This window comes from Athene cunicularia (assembly GCF_003259725.1).
Source record: "Athene cunicularia isolate RWA chromosome 4 unlocalized genomic scaffold, athCun1 chr4_part1, whole genome shotgun sequence".
Classification (NCBI taxonomy): Eukaryota; Metazoa; Chordata; class Aves; order Strigiformes; family Strigidae; genus Athene; species Athene cunicularia.
Genome location: NW_020799098.1, coordinates 10,802,289 through 10,817,894, shown reverse-complemented (window position 1 = coordinate 10,817,894; position 15,606 = coordinate 10,802,289). Strand labels below are relative to the sequence as shown.

Here is a 15,606-nt window from a genome sequence, read left to right as displayed (position 1 = left end):
GGGGGGAATGTGTTTTTAAGATGTGGTAATGCTTCTCACTGTCCTACTCTGTTAAATGTTATTCATGTTAATGTTTGAATTCAATTGATGTGTTTTTTCTTCCCTTAATGAATCTGTCTTTTGCTGTGGCCATATGGATGAATCATCCCTCCTCATCCTTATCTTGATTCCTGAGTCTTTTGCTTTATTTTTTCCTTCCCATTCCTGGGGGAGGAGGATGAGGAGGGGGAGAGCATGAGCAGCAGCATAGTGCTGTTTCCCTCTGGGCTCAAACCACATTTTGATAGTAAGCAGAGCCATAACTGAAGGGAAAAATATTTTAAGGGTAAGATACTGGCTTCACTAACTTCAGGTGGAGGTAAGTCAAGATTTAACTTGAAGGTTTTCATCAATAGTCCAAGTCGGAATTAGCAGAAATCTTTCTGAACGACCATTTAAGACTAGCTCAGTTAAGAAGTCTACTCACTGAATTAATCACATTTAAAAAAAAATTAAATCCCTGTATTCTTGTATATCCTAGCAAAACACATTAATGGCACTGAATGGAAATGTAATCTAAGAGGTGTAAGTTTTTCTTCCAATGATAATATTCAGATTTGGACTCTGCTGATGAGGTTAAGCAGGCTGAAAATGGTATGGGGACAGAGGAAGCTGCACTCTAGTCCTCTGACAGTTGCTTATGCCTCTAAGTCCTGTCTTTTCCTAAGCTTTCTCATGTCTGTCTCTCTGTGTATACCCCTGCTGTCCTCTGATGGATACCTGTGGCATGCTGATACCTGTGGCATCTACAATCACTCCAGCCAAGAGAATTTGGCACTTACAAGCTCCCTTCTTCTAGACCCAGAGAAGCACTGTGGCTGGTTCTGAAAAGCGAATCAAACCCATGGTTTGTTCCTTCCTTTTTAAAAATCCTGTTTATTCTTGTTATTAATAAATTCCCATCTACTCAGTTATTCTAATCTCTGGATTTAGAACTGAACAGACGCTTTACTCTGTGTCTCTGCTAGCCTGTGCTCCTTTTGCAACTGCTGAAAGCTCAGTCAATGCCCATGCTTCCTCCACCTTCATCACCTTTTAAAGTCTCTGCCTGCCCTCTGGTTTCTCATGTCACCTGAAAGCCAGGCTATTCAGACCCCTTCTTTCCTTGACGCATTTCCTCAGGCTTCTGTGGTGGCATTTCCACTCTATTTTTTCCATGGTTTTGGTTTTCTGGGGTGTGTGTGTGTGTGTGTGTTGGTTTTTAACTGATTTTCCACTGACAGTCTAATCTTACTGAATCTATTTGTCCCTTGGGACTATAGTTTACCAATTTCTGCAGTTGGTGGCACACAGAGTAGTAATATGAAGACTGTCACATTTTCACTTTCAGAGAAAATTACCAGATATCCATTTATGGCTGAATCAAGGTGTTAGACATTAATTCCTCATCAAAATAAAATTCTTATTTTTAGAGTTTCAAGAAAACTTACCATCTACTGTTTCAATAATCCTCATGAAGGGAAGACTGGATGGAAATGCAGCTTACCCAATGTGGATGCATAGTGGGTTTCTCTGGGCTTGTTCTGCACTGGCTGTCTGTTCTTGCCCTGGCAGCTCATAGCCTCTACTTCCCATGCCAATGGTCTCAGATTCAGCCCTTAGAGTGACAGACACCTTTTGACTTTCAACTGTACATTATATGAACCTGCAAAAAAGACGATAAATGGATCCAAGGACCTTTTGCCTTGCAATTTCCCATACTGCTGCTGCATTGATTTGATGAGTCTTGAGGGTAGCTGTTGCTTGGCAACTTGAAGCTAAACAGGTCCAACATCAGTTGGAGTATGTAAATGGCTTGATCTGAGTTAGCGAGGTTTCTTGACATCCTGACTTCCTCACAGAGGAAAGCTGGAGGTTGGACTTGCCTCCTGGTGCAATGTAGTTTTCTTCAAGGAGAAAGAAGGAGCTATTGAGAGCTGTTTCTATAACACAATAATCTGTAGGAAAACGGAAAAATTCAGCTCCTTCAGGGATTTCTCTGGATATCTGTGTTCCAAAGGTGTCCTGCTCAGAAGTGGTTCAAAGGAAGGCCCTGACTAATCAACATTTTGACAAGCAAAGTTAATCTTTTTGATGAGCTACCAATTCTTTTTTGTTCCTTAATCATAGTAAAAGAGTAGAGGGTAACTCAGTGAAATTAAGAGTTGAAGGAAATTAGAAAAATACAAATCCCCACTTGTCACGGGGAGCTTACTGTTGCAGTAGCTCAGGGAGCTAATAACATGGCTAGGGTGACTGATGACAGCTTTTGAGCTGCTAAGGATCTTGTCCTGAGCCTTGTAGGCTGAAGAAACCTATCCCATAGAGATTAGTTTGATATGTGGGTGATAAGGCATTTCTCCTATCTGTACAAAACTTAGCAGTTCTGGATCAGTTCTTTAACCAGAGCAATATCATAATATCAGTAGCACTAGATAACTTTATGCTGGAAGAGGTTTTAATCCAAAATGATGGCTTTTTTGAAAAATAGGGAGAAGGATTTGACTAACTGGTGGAACTGTTCCCATAGTTTTGCCTGTGGCTGGTATTGTTCCCAGAGTTTAGCCTGTGGCTACTAGTTAAGATCCTACAGACTTTCTGTTACTCTCCCTGACTGCCCTGTTCTTATTCTCTTGACTGTTCACAACTGTGGCTTGGCCTGTCCTATACAACTTTTTATTTCCAGACTCCTGAATATTCAATTAGTCATTATTTGGCCATGGAAAAAAAACATATTTAGCAGCTCAAATTATTTTTCACAATGAGTCAATGCTTAAGCCCCCATCTTATTTGTTACCTCCCTCCAAATCCCTTCCAATTTTTTAATGCCTTTCCTGAGATAAAAACACTCATGCTTTTAATGTCATTGGATGCACAATAACATGACAGAAGGGTGGCACATAACAGTGCTGTGCAGGACTCTAGCTCTCTAGCTGAACACTGGAACAAGTCATATGAGGCATCTCTGAACCATTGACCCCAACACTGATGACTTTCTTACAAACACCTTAGGGAGCTAAGATGCTGCATGTGAGTCTGGCACAGGTTATGTCCATATGGACTTGGATAAAGCTGGGAGAACAAGCCTCGAGGTCAGCTTGTTCTCTGTAGAGCAGGCAGGCTATTTGCGATGCCTCTGCAGGGCTGAGTATCATGCTGCTGAATATGCTGGCTGCATGGCATTTTGCATGATCCCAAGGATGGCCCCCATCCTGGTCTCTGCATATCCAGCACCTTTGGTCTTTGTCCTTTGTGGGCAATTCAGCATATCTTCAGTCTGAGCACGGCAAGTGGAGCTTGCCTGAGTGCCACAGGCTAGAGATAATGTCTTCCAAAGATTATCTGAAAAATTGGGCCTTATAATATTTGGACTCTGTAGTTTTCCACTGATGGTTTGTAAATTCTCTGAAAGAAGAAAATAAATACTGACCTAAAATTCCTTACCTGTTAAAAGACACTCTATTTAGAGGTAATTTAGGCTGTGCCACTCTAAAGACTTGGAAGCTTGATATAGAAAACAGATTTTAAGACACTTAAATATGATCACAGCCCAGATATTTAGTCAGATGTAGATTGTCAACATACTGATATGTAATTTTAAAGTGCCTAAATGTCTTTAAAAACATCCAGTTTTAACTAGTTTAACAGTCTATCTTCCCTGGCTTTCAGTGAGGCTTGGGTCTTGATTTGGCTCGGAAGTTAATTTCTGAAAGTGAAGTTGAAAACTTCAGGTCTCTCATGCCGATATCACCTCAAATGGCTACTGCTCCTTGCTATCAGAGTTTAACACTCAGGTTTCCGGAAAGTGTCAGCCTTGGAGGGCCTGATTTTTCTGGAAAGTGTCGAGGATCTGCCTTCAAGGAATTGGGGTCCCTTAATTATTTTCCCTATCGGGTGTCTACAAACTAAAGCACTCAAAGTCACTTTTCCAAAATGATTCCCAGCACCTCTATGAATGTGCAAAGCAAGCCCTAGAGGACTCCTTTTGAATGTTTTGGCATTAATGTTCTGTGAGACAGGGAGAAGAGATGAAGTAAAATGAGTCTCAAAATAGGACTGTCAAGTTCTTTTCTGGTAGAGCTTACATTAATTTTTAATACTCCATCTGTGATCAGAAGAAAAGAAAGACCTTTAGTTCTCAGCACAGATCTTTTTTGAGCACACTTATTTTTCCTTGTAGCAGTTATATATTCAGTTCTATGATTCACCGACTTATTTGTATTATTTTTCTTGCTTTATGGGAATCAGGCAGAGTCACCTTTGGGCCTCATCTTGAACAAAAACCACAAAATACATTACCAGTAACCCCTTAGCAGTAATCCTGCTTTGCTACTTTACAGGTGAGAGTAATAAGAGGCAGCCTTTGAGAGGATAACAAGGTCCTCATGTCAGTTCTATCTTTTTAATGAATAAGCTGAAATAATATTGTGTGCTTATAGCAGGGTTTGGTGATCAGTGCATGTTAATTTGCACGCGTTCTCCTGGATACGGAAACATATTTATTACTGTTGCCCCTTTGTGGTCTCATTCTACCATCTGGTGCCAGGTTCCCTTCCAGTTTTTTGTATCACTTGTGCCTTTGATCATGGCTGAGTTTTAACTAGACATCATTTTCTCCTGTCTTCAAAAGAAACTTCCTGAGTGGCTTAGTTTCTTACTGATTAGCCCAAGAAGCACGGAGATCACATGAAGAGTGTGCAAAAAGAAAGACATGTATTCAGTTGAAACTTTATGGGATGGTAGGGCCTTCTGCTTTAATTGCATTCCTCTGCAAAGTGAGGTTGGACGGGGCTGTGAGCAACCTGAGCTAGTTGAGGACGTCATTGCTCATTGCTGGGTGGTTGGTCTACTTGGCCTTTAAAGGTCCCTTCCAGTCCAAACCATCCTATGATTCTATGGCAGGATCAGATCAGTGGATCACCTGGAATTGGTATAAGGAACTAATTTTGTGGGTCATTGACTTAGTTAATCTGTGACAAATCTGAAGATGAAAAGAGAGTTTAAATATCACTGGTAGTGCTTGGATTGAATTTAAATGATTTAAATATTTTTCAAGAGCTGCAATTATTATTTTTTTTTTTACATGTATTATATACAACCAGGGAGGAAAGAAATATCTGTGATTCTAATATTAATAGGGGGAAAAGTAACCCCATTCACTTAATGCTTGCTTTTGTTTCCAGCATATGAGGAAAAACTGGGGGAAAAGAAGTTGGCAAAACATGCCAAAATTACAAAAAATAAAAAGAAAATAATTATAGTCCGATTTTGGAGCCATTGCAGGAAATTTAATTTTTGGAGTATGTCTGGACTGAGTTGCTCTGGGTAGGTCTGCCAGAACATTATTCCTCCTCCCTTCATGAGTTGGTACAAATATGGACTTGTTCAATAATGGTAAAAAATAACTGCTAGAGGCTATAGGGAATTTGTGAAATATTTGAGACATGTAGAAAGTTGCAGTCCATGACCCATTCTAGGTTAAACTCTTAGGGTAGAGTGTGGGAAAACAGGAAAACTCTTGTTTGTTTGGTATTTTTTCTCTACTCTTAGTCTCTCCATCAAATTTCTGGTACTCAGTGTTTGTGTATGGTAGTTTCTAAAGCTGGTTTAATCTTGTGGGTCATAAGGGGAACAAACTTAAAGTTGAGATAAAAGGCACTGCTGAAAAAATTATCTGTGAGAAAGTTAAAAGCTCACCAAGCATCATGTAGATGGTCCCAGAAGGCACAGAGAAACATCTGAAAATATCTGCTCCTCTTAACAAGTGTAGAGCTCAGAACAATCTGTCTACAGTAAAACAGGCATTTCTCTTATCCACATGAAAGTCCGTTTGTTTATTTGTTTAGCGAACAAATGTGTTTTCCTCTTTTAACTTAGCACTGAGAAGCTGAAAGAGAAGCCCTCATGGGCCTTTCTCAGATATCTGCTCTTGTATGAAGCACAGTCAGGGCATAGCGAGATAAAGTCTTGCAAAGATAGGTAGAATAGTTGGAATTTTTTAAAAAGAGTTGCTATTGCTTTGTAGGAAGTTGTTCATTCACTCCCTGTCTGTCCTGAGAGCAGCTCCTCTCCTCTGCCCTGTTCTGCAGAAACTGAAAGAGGGGAAAAAAAAAATAAAATATGGGGATTTCTGATTTCTGATGTGCAAATGAAAATATCTCCTGGATTAGTTTAAACTACTGTAAAGTTCAAAATCTACACCTGCTGACTTTATTATCCTGGAGCAGATGTGATGTGCTACCATACACCATTCTGCCAGCTTCACTAGCAGCCAGTCAGGGAGAGAATAACAAGCCATGAAGTAGCATTCTGATCTGCTCTCTGTCTGTCCTTCAGAAAACAGTTATCTAGACATCACCGCTGCTGTTCATTTTTCAACCTCCTATCAGTAGCGTCAAAACAAAAAGAACCAGGTAATGAAAACCAGTCTGAGTCTGATGTATTCCTCTAAATTTCTCTGACAATAGGAAGAATCATGAGAATGCAAGCAAGTTAAATGCACTGTATTTAATCCTACTTTGAGCACCTGCCAAAGACACAAGCCAGTTTTGGTATTTAGTCCTGTCTGAGGATTTCTGGATTGTTGCTGTACTGTGGACTGTCAGCTAACAGAAAGGTCTGATCAGAAAAGAGGTAGTCAACAATATAAGAGCTAGTAAAATTACTTAACTTGATTGCAGTGATTCAAGTGCAAATGATTAAACCCAGCTGATGCTGCTACATCTACTCATCGTTTGGATTTGTTTGTTCATTTTTAAGATTCTTTTAGAACTGGGGTGAATAGATCATATTTAAGCCTAAGCCAGAACTTGATGTTAACTCTCTGGAAAGCCTGAAAGATTTACTAAAACCCAGAAATGAAAAGATAGAGGTGGGGAAGTCCCTCTATTCTCATATGCCTTTAATGTTTTTAGGTTTTGGTCATGCACCTGTCCAGTACCTGTTAGTAGCCTCATTTGGTATAGTCAGTGTTAACACACAACAAACATGAGAAAGGCAAGTAACTTATACACAGTACTAATAATGGGCTGGAAAATAGCCAAACAGGGTAGAAATGCTGATGCCTGGAGATATTGTATGAGAGGGAGGAGCAGTACGTAAGCTACTGTCCCCCTCAGAAAGCTGCAGGTCTACAGGGGACCCCATGGGAACAACTGTGCACAGGGGAATAGACAAAGCTTCACAGAAAGACACTGTAAAACCTGGGATCAAATTCCTTAGAAAGGAGGCAAAGAACAGGCAATCTAAAGTACGAATATATGAAATAATCCTTCCAGACCTTCTGTTCTCCATGCCTTATGGCATGCAACCATGGAAATATTTATAGATGGTGGTGACAAACTGATAAATTTACCTTTGTTGCTAATTACCTTAACGTCATTCTTATGCTCCCATCTACCTTATGATGTAAATTTTTCACCTTGGTACCATATAGACATACTGATCAATGTAAAAGGTCTGTGGAAGCTGAGAAACAAAGCAGTTTGGAGCTTTTTGGATGACAGCTGTTGGGGGTTTTTTGTTGCTGCAGTGGAGCTTGTTAAGGATGTGATGCTTGTGGGTGCCAGATGGAGGAGATCAGGACCTGGGGATTCCTCCTTCCTGGGTGTGCTCTGATGGCCAGGGGTGTCTGTCCCAGACATGCGGTTGCAGCTACTGCTGGATGAGTCCCACAGTGGCACACACACAGACACATACATACACACACACTTGTATACTCATGCATGATGCCAGACGAGCCCTGCCTTTACCAACAACACTCACATGAATGTAAGTACAGAGAGCCCAGACCTCTTGCCCCTCCTCCGCTGTTCAGCATAAAGGTTCACTAGTGAAAACACACATGTTCCCACTCTCTCTGGGTTCACACGTACGCTCACACTGACAGACCCCTCAAATATCAGCACAAACTCTCAGGTCATGTCTGCATGCCAGACCCCTTGCAGAGCCGCTGACTGAGATCTTAAATCTTTCCAGATGCAAATCTCCTCCTACTTGCCTGCTAATCCAGACTGAAGTTTGCTAACAAACTATGTATGCACACACACAGACATAGGATTATATTCACTCTGGAAATCTAAACAAATCTAGGTCTCTTCAGTTGCTGACACTCAGACATCGCAGCTTACACCTTGGTCTCTCCAGCTGTTGGCATTTTGACCTTCCAACACTCACACCTAGGGCACAGAGGGAGACTACATAGGGGTAAAAAAAGTGTTAAGAAAGGATTTAATATGAAAATAGACTAGATTGCAGGGACCAAGCACAGGACTCAGATGAGCATATTGCCTGGCAGACTGCCTGCGTGCAGACGTTCCTTTTAAGCCCCTCCTCTCTGATTTTCCTACTCTTGTGTCTCCCTGATCCACTCTGGTCCTTCCCATAAGCAGGCCATATTAAGTTTTTTATGGTCCCTGAAGTCACTTCTAATATCCCATAGTATTAATGATAATCACATTTCATATTTCTTATCAGTGACGAAGTTCAGGCTGACCCTCTTCAAGGCTGTGCCCAAATTTTTGCTTTAACAGCCCATCAGTCACTGACCAACATGTTCCCTGTTAATGTCTCCTTCATCACTTGCTCATTAATTCCTGAGTGTTTGTGGGTTTAATTTATCACCTTCCTTGTTACTTGTTTATTCTGTTATAGTGAATAGTCAGATAACTTACTGAACCAAGTGCTACTTCATTGTGCATACCTGTGCAGAGCTTACTCAGCAGTGTGTTGGTGTGTGTAGGCGCCATAGAGCACACCATACCCCAGGTGTTGCAGGGGGTGAGCTAACCCAGAGCCAGGCCAGTTCTCCCATTCTCATGTTTGGAAAAAACCTGGATGTGCACACCTTGGGTGTGGGTAATCTCTGACAGCAATGCCAAAAGCCTCTGTCCCTCCTCCTGCCTAATACTTCCCCTTGATCCTTTAAAGAAGTCAAGAAAAATCAAAATGGAAAGAGAAGAGCTTTAAAGGGCTCCTAGGCCTCCTGGCATGGGCAGTTATGGTGTGAGGTAGGATATAGCCTTGGAAGCACAAAGAGTGGGTAGAGTTCTGCTCCTGTTATCCGAGATGGTGACCCCTTAAAGCTGCTTTGTAGCTCTAGACAATGTCGTAAAGAAACCCAGGGTGAACTGCAGGAGTGCCAGAGGGTACCACACTGCAGCCATGTGTAAAGACAGTAGCTCTGGTCCTGGAAAGCCTGCACTGAGGCCAAGGAGTCCTGACCCTTGGCAAGGCTAATTAGGCTGAGCGCATTGCTATGATGATGAGACACAATGTTCTTTTTGTTCCAGAGCTCATCCAAGTTAATCACTAAGTTGTACTCTTACTGAAGGCAGAGAAAATATTGTCTCCATTTAGAAACATAGAATTATAGAATGGTTTGTGTTGGAAGGGCCTTGTTTCTCTTATCTCACAGGGACCTTAAAGATGATCTCATCCCAACCCCCTGCCCTGGGCAGGGACACCTTCCACTAGCCCAGGTTGCTCACAGCCCCGTCCAACCTGGCCTTGAGCACTGCCAGGGAGGGGGCAGCCACAACCTCTCTGGGGATCCTGTTCCAGTGTCTCACCACTCTCACAATGAAGAATTTCTTCCCTACATCTAATCTAAATCACCCTCTCTCAGTTTATAGCCATTACCCCTTGTCCTATCACTATATGCCTTTGTAAAAATTCCCTCTGTGTCTTGGAACAGTCAGTGTTAGGATAATGGTTGGACTAGATGATCTTCAAAGTCTTTTCCAACCTAGATAATTCTGTGATTCTGTGAATTCCTGTAGCCCCCTTTAGGTATTGGAAGGCTGCTATAAGGTCTCCCTGGAGCCTTCTCCAGGCTGAACAACCCCAACTCTTTCTCAGACTGTCCTCTAAGGGAGGTGCTCCAGCCCCCTGATCATCTTTGTGGCCTCCTCTGGACCCACTCCAAGTGTCTGTGTCTTTCTTATGTTGATGCCCCCAGATCTGAACACAAAACTGCAGGTGGGGTCTCACAAGAGCAGAGTAGAGGAGGAGAATCCCCTCCCTTGACCTGCTGGCCACACTTCTCTTGATGCAGCCCAGGATAGGTTGGCTTCGTAGACTGTGAGCACGTATTGCCAGCTTATAGTCAGTTTTTCATCCATCAAGACCCCCAAGTCCTTCTCTGCATGGCTGTTGTCAATGCACTCGTGACCCAGACTGTATTTGTGCTTGGAATTCCCCTGACCCAGGTATAGGACCTTGCACTTGGCCTGTTGAACTTCGTGAAGTTTGCACAGGCCCACCTCTCAAGCCTAATTTGGGTCTGATTAATATGATATAATGGCCCAAAAGCTGGTTGAGCTGGGGGGGGGGTGTGGAAAACAATGCATATACGTGCTACAAATAATACTAGATGGCTACAATAATCTCGAGAACAAGAAATCATATAATGTGTACTAAAATGTTTTAATTCAGGGAAATAACAAATGGACATTCCCAAATTACACCGTATCAGTATTCACAGTGTGATGGGACTTAGTCTCATTATTATTTGAGATAAAGCATGGAGCACAGTAGGAATGTGGAGTATCACAGTAGGGCTGACTGGTGAAAGCAGGTGTCGGTGGTTTGCAGAATGTTTTGGGGAATCCCCATAAAGTGGATTTACATTTGCTGGTATTTTAAAATATGCGGTCCTAATGTATTTGGCATCTAAACTGGTGCTGGTGGCCTGAAGCACAGCGGAGGAGAGCAAACACTCATGAGGATTTAGTGCCTAGGCTGAAGGATGGGAAATCAAGTGAGAAGTCACAGTCAGAAACAAAAAAAAATGCCAACAAGAACAGAAAAGGGGAAATCTGAAGGGATTACAGCTACTGCAGGATTAATTCTGCAGCTGAGCTCAGCTCAAAAAGCCTCATGATGTATGAGAGAGATGTCACTCTGTGCTCTTAAGGGCTGCAGAAAATTACAATAAAGACATCAGCATTTCCAAGGACTGGGGGGCAGCTTCCAAGGACTGGGGATATAATCTCTGCAGCCTTTTTTGCTGTAAGGAATTTAGCCACATCCATCGCTTAGATTAGATCTGGGCAGTCTTATTCTTTAGCTTTAACACAAAACACAGTGCCCAGGCACAGAGCAAGCCTTGGGCTTGGACACACCCTGAGCTGTACCTGAGCACACTGGTCATGAACGTGTCAGGCTGGTGTTCAGAGCAGCTGCCTGCAGGCTGCCAGGGAGCTGGGCAGAAGGTGAAGTACTCCTGCCTTTGGAGACCACGCTTTCAGAGCTGTGTTTTTTTTTTTTTTTTTTTTTTTTTTTTTAGAGAGAGTCCAGAAATGCTGCTGTGTGATCAGGGCAGAAAAAAGGCAGCTGAATAATATTCTTGTCCTTAGAAGTCTGTTCTTTGAACCCCAATGGGCTTCAGGGCTCTTTATTCCCAGGGCAGACTCCATAGTCTCTGGATCTAGTAGGAAATCCTGGAGGCAAGAAAAGCCACCCTCTCCCTAAGAGCATGGTAGCTGAGGATGTCCTTTACTGCTGAGCTTCCCAATCCATCTAGCAGTGTAACCTCTTCCAAATATGATGAGACATCAATTACTTTTTGAGATGCATACAGCTTTCTCCTGCCCTGTCAGCCTCTTCAGTGTGTTTCCCTGTAGGGCGTTTATTTGATTACATTATCATATAGCGCCATAACTCCCTACTGATCTCTCTGATGGTGATCAGCAGGAGTCAGTGTGCTCTGACTGTAAGGACAGATTCTCTGCTCTCATGTGTAAGCAGGTACCTGTCCTCAAAGGAACATGCATTGCCTGGAAAGATAGGATGCTTTGCTATGTTTTGGTCTCTATTTTTGAAGAAAAATTCCTTCTTCATTTGAAGAAAATTTCCTCCAGGATATTTTTTGACATGTAGATAAGAAATGAGGAGTTCACATCCTACCTAAGGCAAGCTTTTCCACCTTACCTGTTGCACAGAGATAAAAACACACAATGCATATTTCTCTGAAAAAAACAAAACCAAACTAAAAAAAAAAATCAATTTAAGATAAACTTAAATAGATTTACCATCCAGTTAAAGCCTGTATTGCTGTTCTGGGATCTTATCTACATTTTTGTGAAGGTTGGTGTTTGATTTTTTTTAAGAATAGACAGAAAAGACACGTATCCCTCCAAATTTGTTTCTGTAAACTGGATCTTAAGTAAAATTCCCAGGAGGACCATGTGGAGGGGGGATCCTGCTTGCTATTTTGTGGGTTCCCATTCTCACTGTGCTGGAGAGGATGCAGCTTGGAGTCCCGTCACTGTCATGTTGTGTTTTAAACTGGCAGTTAAGTGGGTCATGAAATACCATTCTTTGGGAGGAAAGTTGCTTTCGATTCTTTGCTCTTCTCTCTTTCGCCCCTGCTCTCTCCAGGCAGTCGCTCCCGGCTTCAAGACACACTTTAACTAAGCTCCCATGTCCCTTAGGAAAACTGCTGCATGAAGACTAGAGGTGTTGGACCTGTGGCTGAGGAGCAGGCAGGCGCATCCCTGCAGGGACATTCCCCCCCCCCCCCCTTGCTCAAACTGTTTATGAAATTGTAAACCAGGCTGCAAGAATGAGACGGTTGGGAGGCAGAGGGGAGGGGGAGCTCATTCCTCCTCCCTCTCTGTTTCAAAGCCTTTTGCTTTCCAAGCTCAAATGCTAGCTGAAATCTGACGCCTGGACTGCATATACTGTGAGATGTGGGCATGCCCTTGCAGTGCACTGATTTCCTCTGCAGCTTGGAGAGCCAGAGCCGCACTGAGGCTCTGAGTGAGGAGCTGCTCCATCAGGCAGCGAGTGCCACATCACTGTGCTGCTTGTGCAAGGAGCTCCAGCATGGTCCTGAGGCTCCTGCTCCTCCTTGGCGGGCTGCTTAGGGCCACCGAGCCAGCGCCCCGCTGTGAAACCGGCCAGGAAACTCTAGGTAAGGCTAACCACCCCAAAAGTCCCCCTTCTTCTCTCCTTCCTTCTCCTGGAGATGAGCAGAGTAAGGGGCTCCAGCTTTGAGGCGAGGGTGGCAGGAGCTGTCAGTCTCCCCTAGAGAAGAGGGGATCAGCTCTTTGGAAGTCACAGACTGGCAGGGATGAAACTGGGGTTGTGCTTGGGAAGTGTGGATAGGAAGGCAGGAGGTGGTGTGGCTCTGCAACAGAGCAAACAAGACTGATGTAAGGGAACATAATGTTTCACTATCACTGGTTTTTAAGGCCATGTGTAGACGTGTCTTTCTGTCAGTTGAGTTTCCAGTCAGTAGGATCCCCCTCGCTGGGGAATGCAGAGGATTTGCCCCATCTCTGGCTTTGCCTTCTAGGAATGTGGTAGATTGCAAGAAGATGAACTTTTGACCTTCTGTGTGCTTTTCTGCTTAAGAAAAAACCTTCTCCTTACATTTAGCTTTGGGTCACTTATTTCAAGTCCAAAGTATGAGAAGATTTATTAGGATCTGGCAGCTGTAGGGTGTGTTTTAGCTTGCTATAAGCAATATGGAATTTGTATGAGTTGATTGGCTGGAAAAGCACATTTATCCATTAGAATAATGGTTAGGTAGGAAAATGCTGCTAAATGAATTGAAAGATTTTGATTCAGTATCCAGTTGACTAATAAAAATATTAACAGTATCTTTCAAAAATATGTGGTGTTTTTATCAAGGGGGTTTAATTCAAATTTCATTTATATGGGGACAGTGGAGAGGTGAAATACAAGGTCTGTTCCAGGAAAGCTACTTTCAGAAGGTTCACACTCAAAATGATTCAGAAAAATATTTATTTCATGGGAATACAGGAAGGGATAAGTTAACCTGAAACTGACCTTAATGTTACCCAAGGAAATTCAGCTATATTTCAGTGCTTAAATATAAGCCATAGACTGTAACTGGCATTGAGCTGCTACACAATGCAGTCCATGGGCTGTGTACTGCATATAATTTGAGAGTGCTGTTCCCACGAACATCAAAGTGAGGTCTACCGCAGCCTAAAGGGATTTTATTTTTGGATAAAGCTGCACAAAGAGAAGTGTTGTAGACTATTTACAGCCAATTACAGGAAGAGGCTGTGTGGTTTGCAGCATGCCTTTTCTCTGTGAGGTATGATTCTGTTCCAGCTGAGCAAAAGTTTGCCATGAGGTATTGATCCTAGCAACCACAAACGTATGGTCATTGAAGGGTAACTCTACTGTGGCAGAATTTTTTGTGTGTGTTGGCAACTGTGCTGCCTTTAGGGGAGGGCTTGAGGAAAGGCAGGTGATGGTAATACACCTCGCATGTGGTGGGACTGGACTGCTGAATTTGGCCCTAGAGGGAGGGCTAGTGGTAAGAAAAGTGAGTTGTCATGTCACTATATGGTGTGCAACATGAGGAAGAGGCATGCTTCACCCTGGAGGGATGTTGGACCAGGGAATAAAGTAGCAGCTTAGACATTGAGAGACCTGCCAGATTTCTCAAGGGTCTTCCTTTTCTAAGGGGGAAATAAAGGTCATGTCAGGCCACATGAAAAGAAAGGGGATTGCAGTGCTGCACATGTTCACAAATAGACCTTGCAAGAGTCTCCTCTCAAAATCCAGGGCATAGGTTATGTCTTCAGCTGTAGCAGTGGGAGTTTCTCCCCTGCTTTGGGATCCCTTGTGCAGATCTCGGTGGATCTCAGCAGCCAGACCTGCAATGCCCTGCAGGAGGAGAGAAGGGCAGCAGGAACCAGTGCCACTGCCTGACTCCCTGCAAGGCTGGAGCTGCTTTCTGCAGGCTGCCTGGCCTTCTCCATGATACTTGCTTTGCTGTGACTCATTTGGCTTTTTTTTTTTTTTTTTTTTAAATAAGAAACCAAAATGAAACTTGGTTTACAATACCAAGATCCTTACAAAATGCTTTGTGTTCTTCTGTTTAGAAAAATAAGGAAATCATTACTTCATCCAGCCCCACAATATGGCACAGGCATCACATACGGTGTGGGGAGCTTTTTGAGCAGCAGCTGGGAACCATGGCACTGAGAGGGCAGATCCCTTTTCCCCAGCCGTGCCCTGTACCCCTGGGGAGCCAGTAAGTCACTGTCTCCCCCAATGATAAGATGCTACCTTGCCCCATTGTGAGGCAGAAGTTTCAGACCCTTATGAGTTTTACTGGCCTCTTAGCCTGTAGTTTGGGTGAGAATAGTACAGTTTAGCATGTTTCCCCTGAAAGGTGGACAGCCTTTGTAGAAGGAGCTAATAGCACAGGTTCCTGTTTTATCCGAGTTGTGCATGTCTCTGCTGCTGACTGATGTATTTCAGCGGTAATTAGTTAAATGCAGCACTTTGCCGTCACTGACAGCAAAAATAAAAACAAAGGAGAAGCAGTCTGAAGTCACATGCCCTGAAATACCAAAAAACAGTGACTTTCCTTGCAACTGGAGCCAGCTCTACCATTGAGATGCTGCCAGGGGTCAGGCTACGGCTGCAATGTAACAGCGATAAAACCTTTCCTGACCACTCATATTCAAAGAGCGCCTTACAGGGGACTTCTGGGGCAGCGGTACGCCAGCGCTCAAGTGTGTGTGCTCAGCCCCCGGGTTTACGGGGCGAGCAGGGAGGCGAGCGCCGAGCGCTGGCCGCGGGCTGGGTACCGCGGCC

At 43.3% G+C, this 15,606-nt stretch overlaps 1 protein-coding gene across 1 annotated transcript in view; it reads left to right on the top strand.

Annotated features, from left to right (window-relative positions):
- The first annotated feature begins 12,671 nt into the window (after positions 1-12,671).
- Positions 12,672-15,606, top strand: part of CPZ (carboxypeptidase Z) — a 38,615-nt gene continuing 35,680 nt past the window's right edge. The window contains exon 1 of the mRNA XM_026847302.1: positions 12,672-12,934. Coding sequence (XP_026703103.1) covers positions 12,847-12,934 — 88 coding nt within the window. The 5' untranslated portion in view covers positions 12,672-12,846. The remainder of the gene's footprint in view (positions 12,935-15,606) is intronic.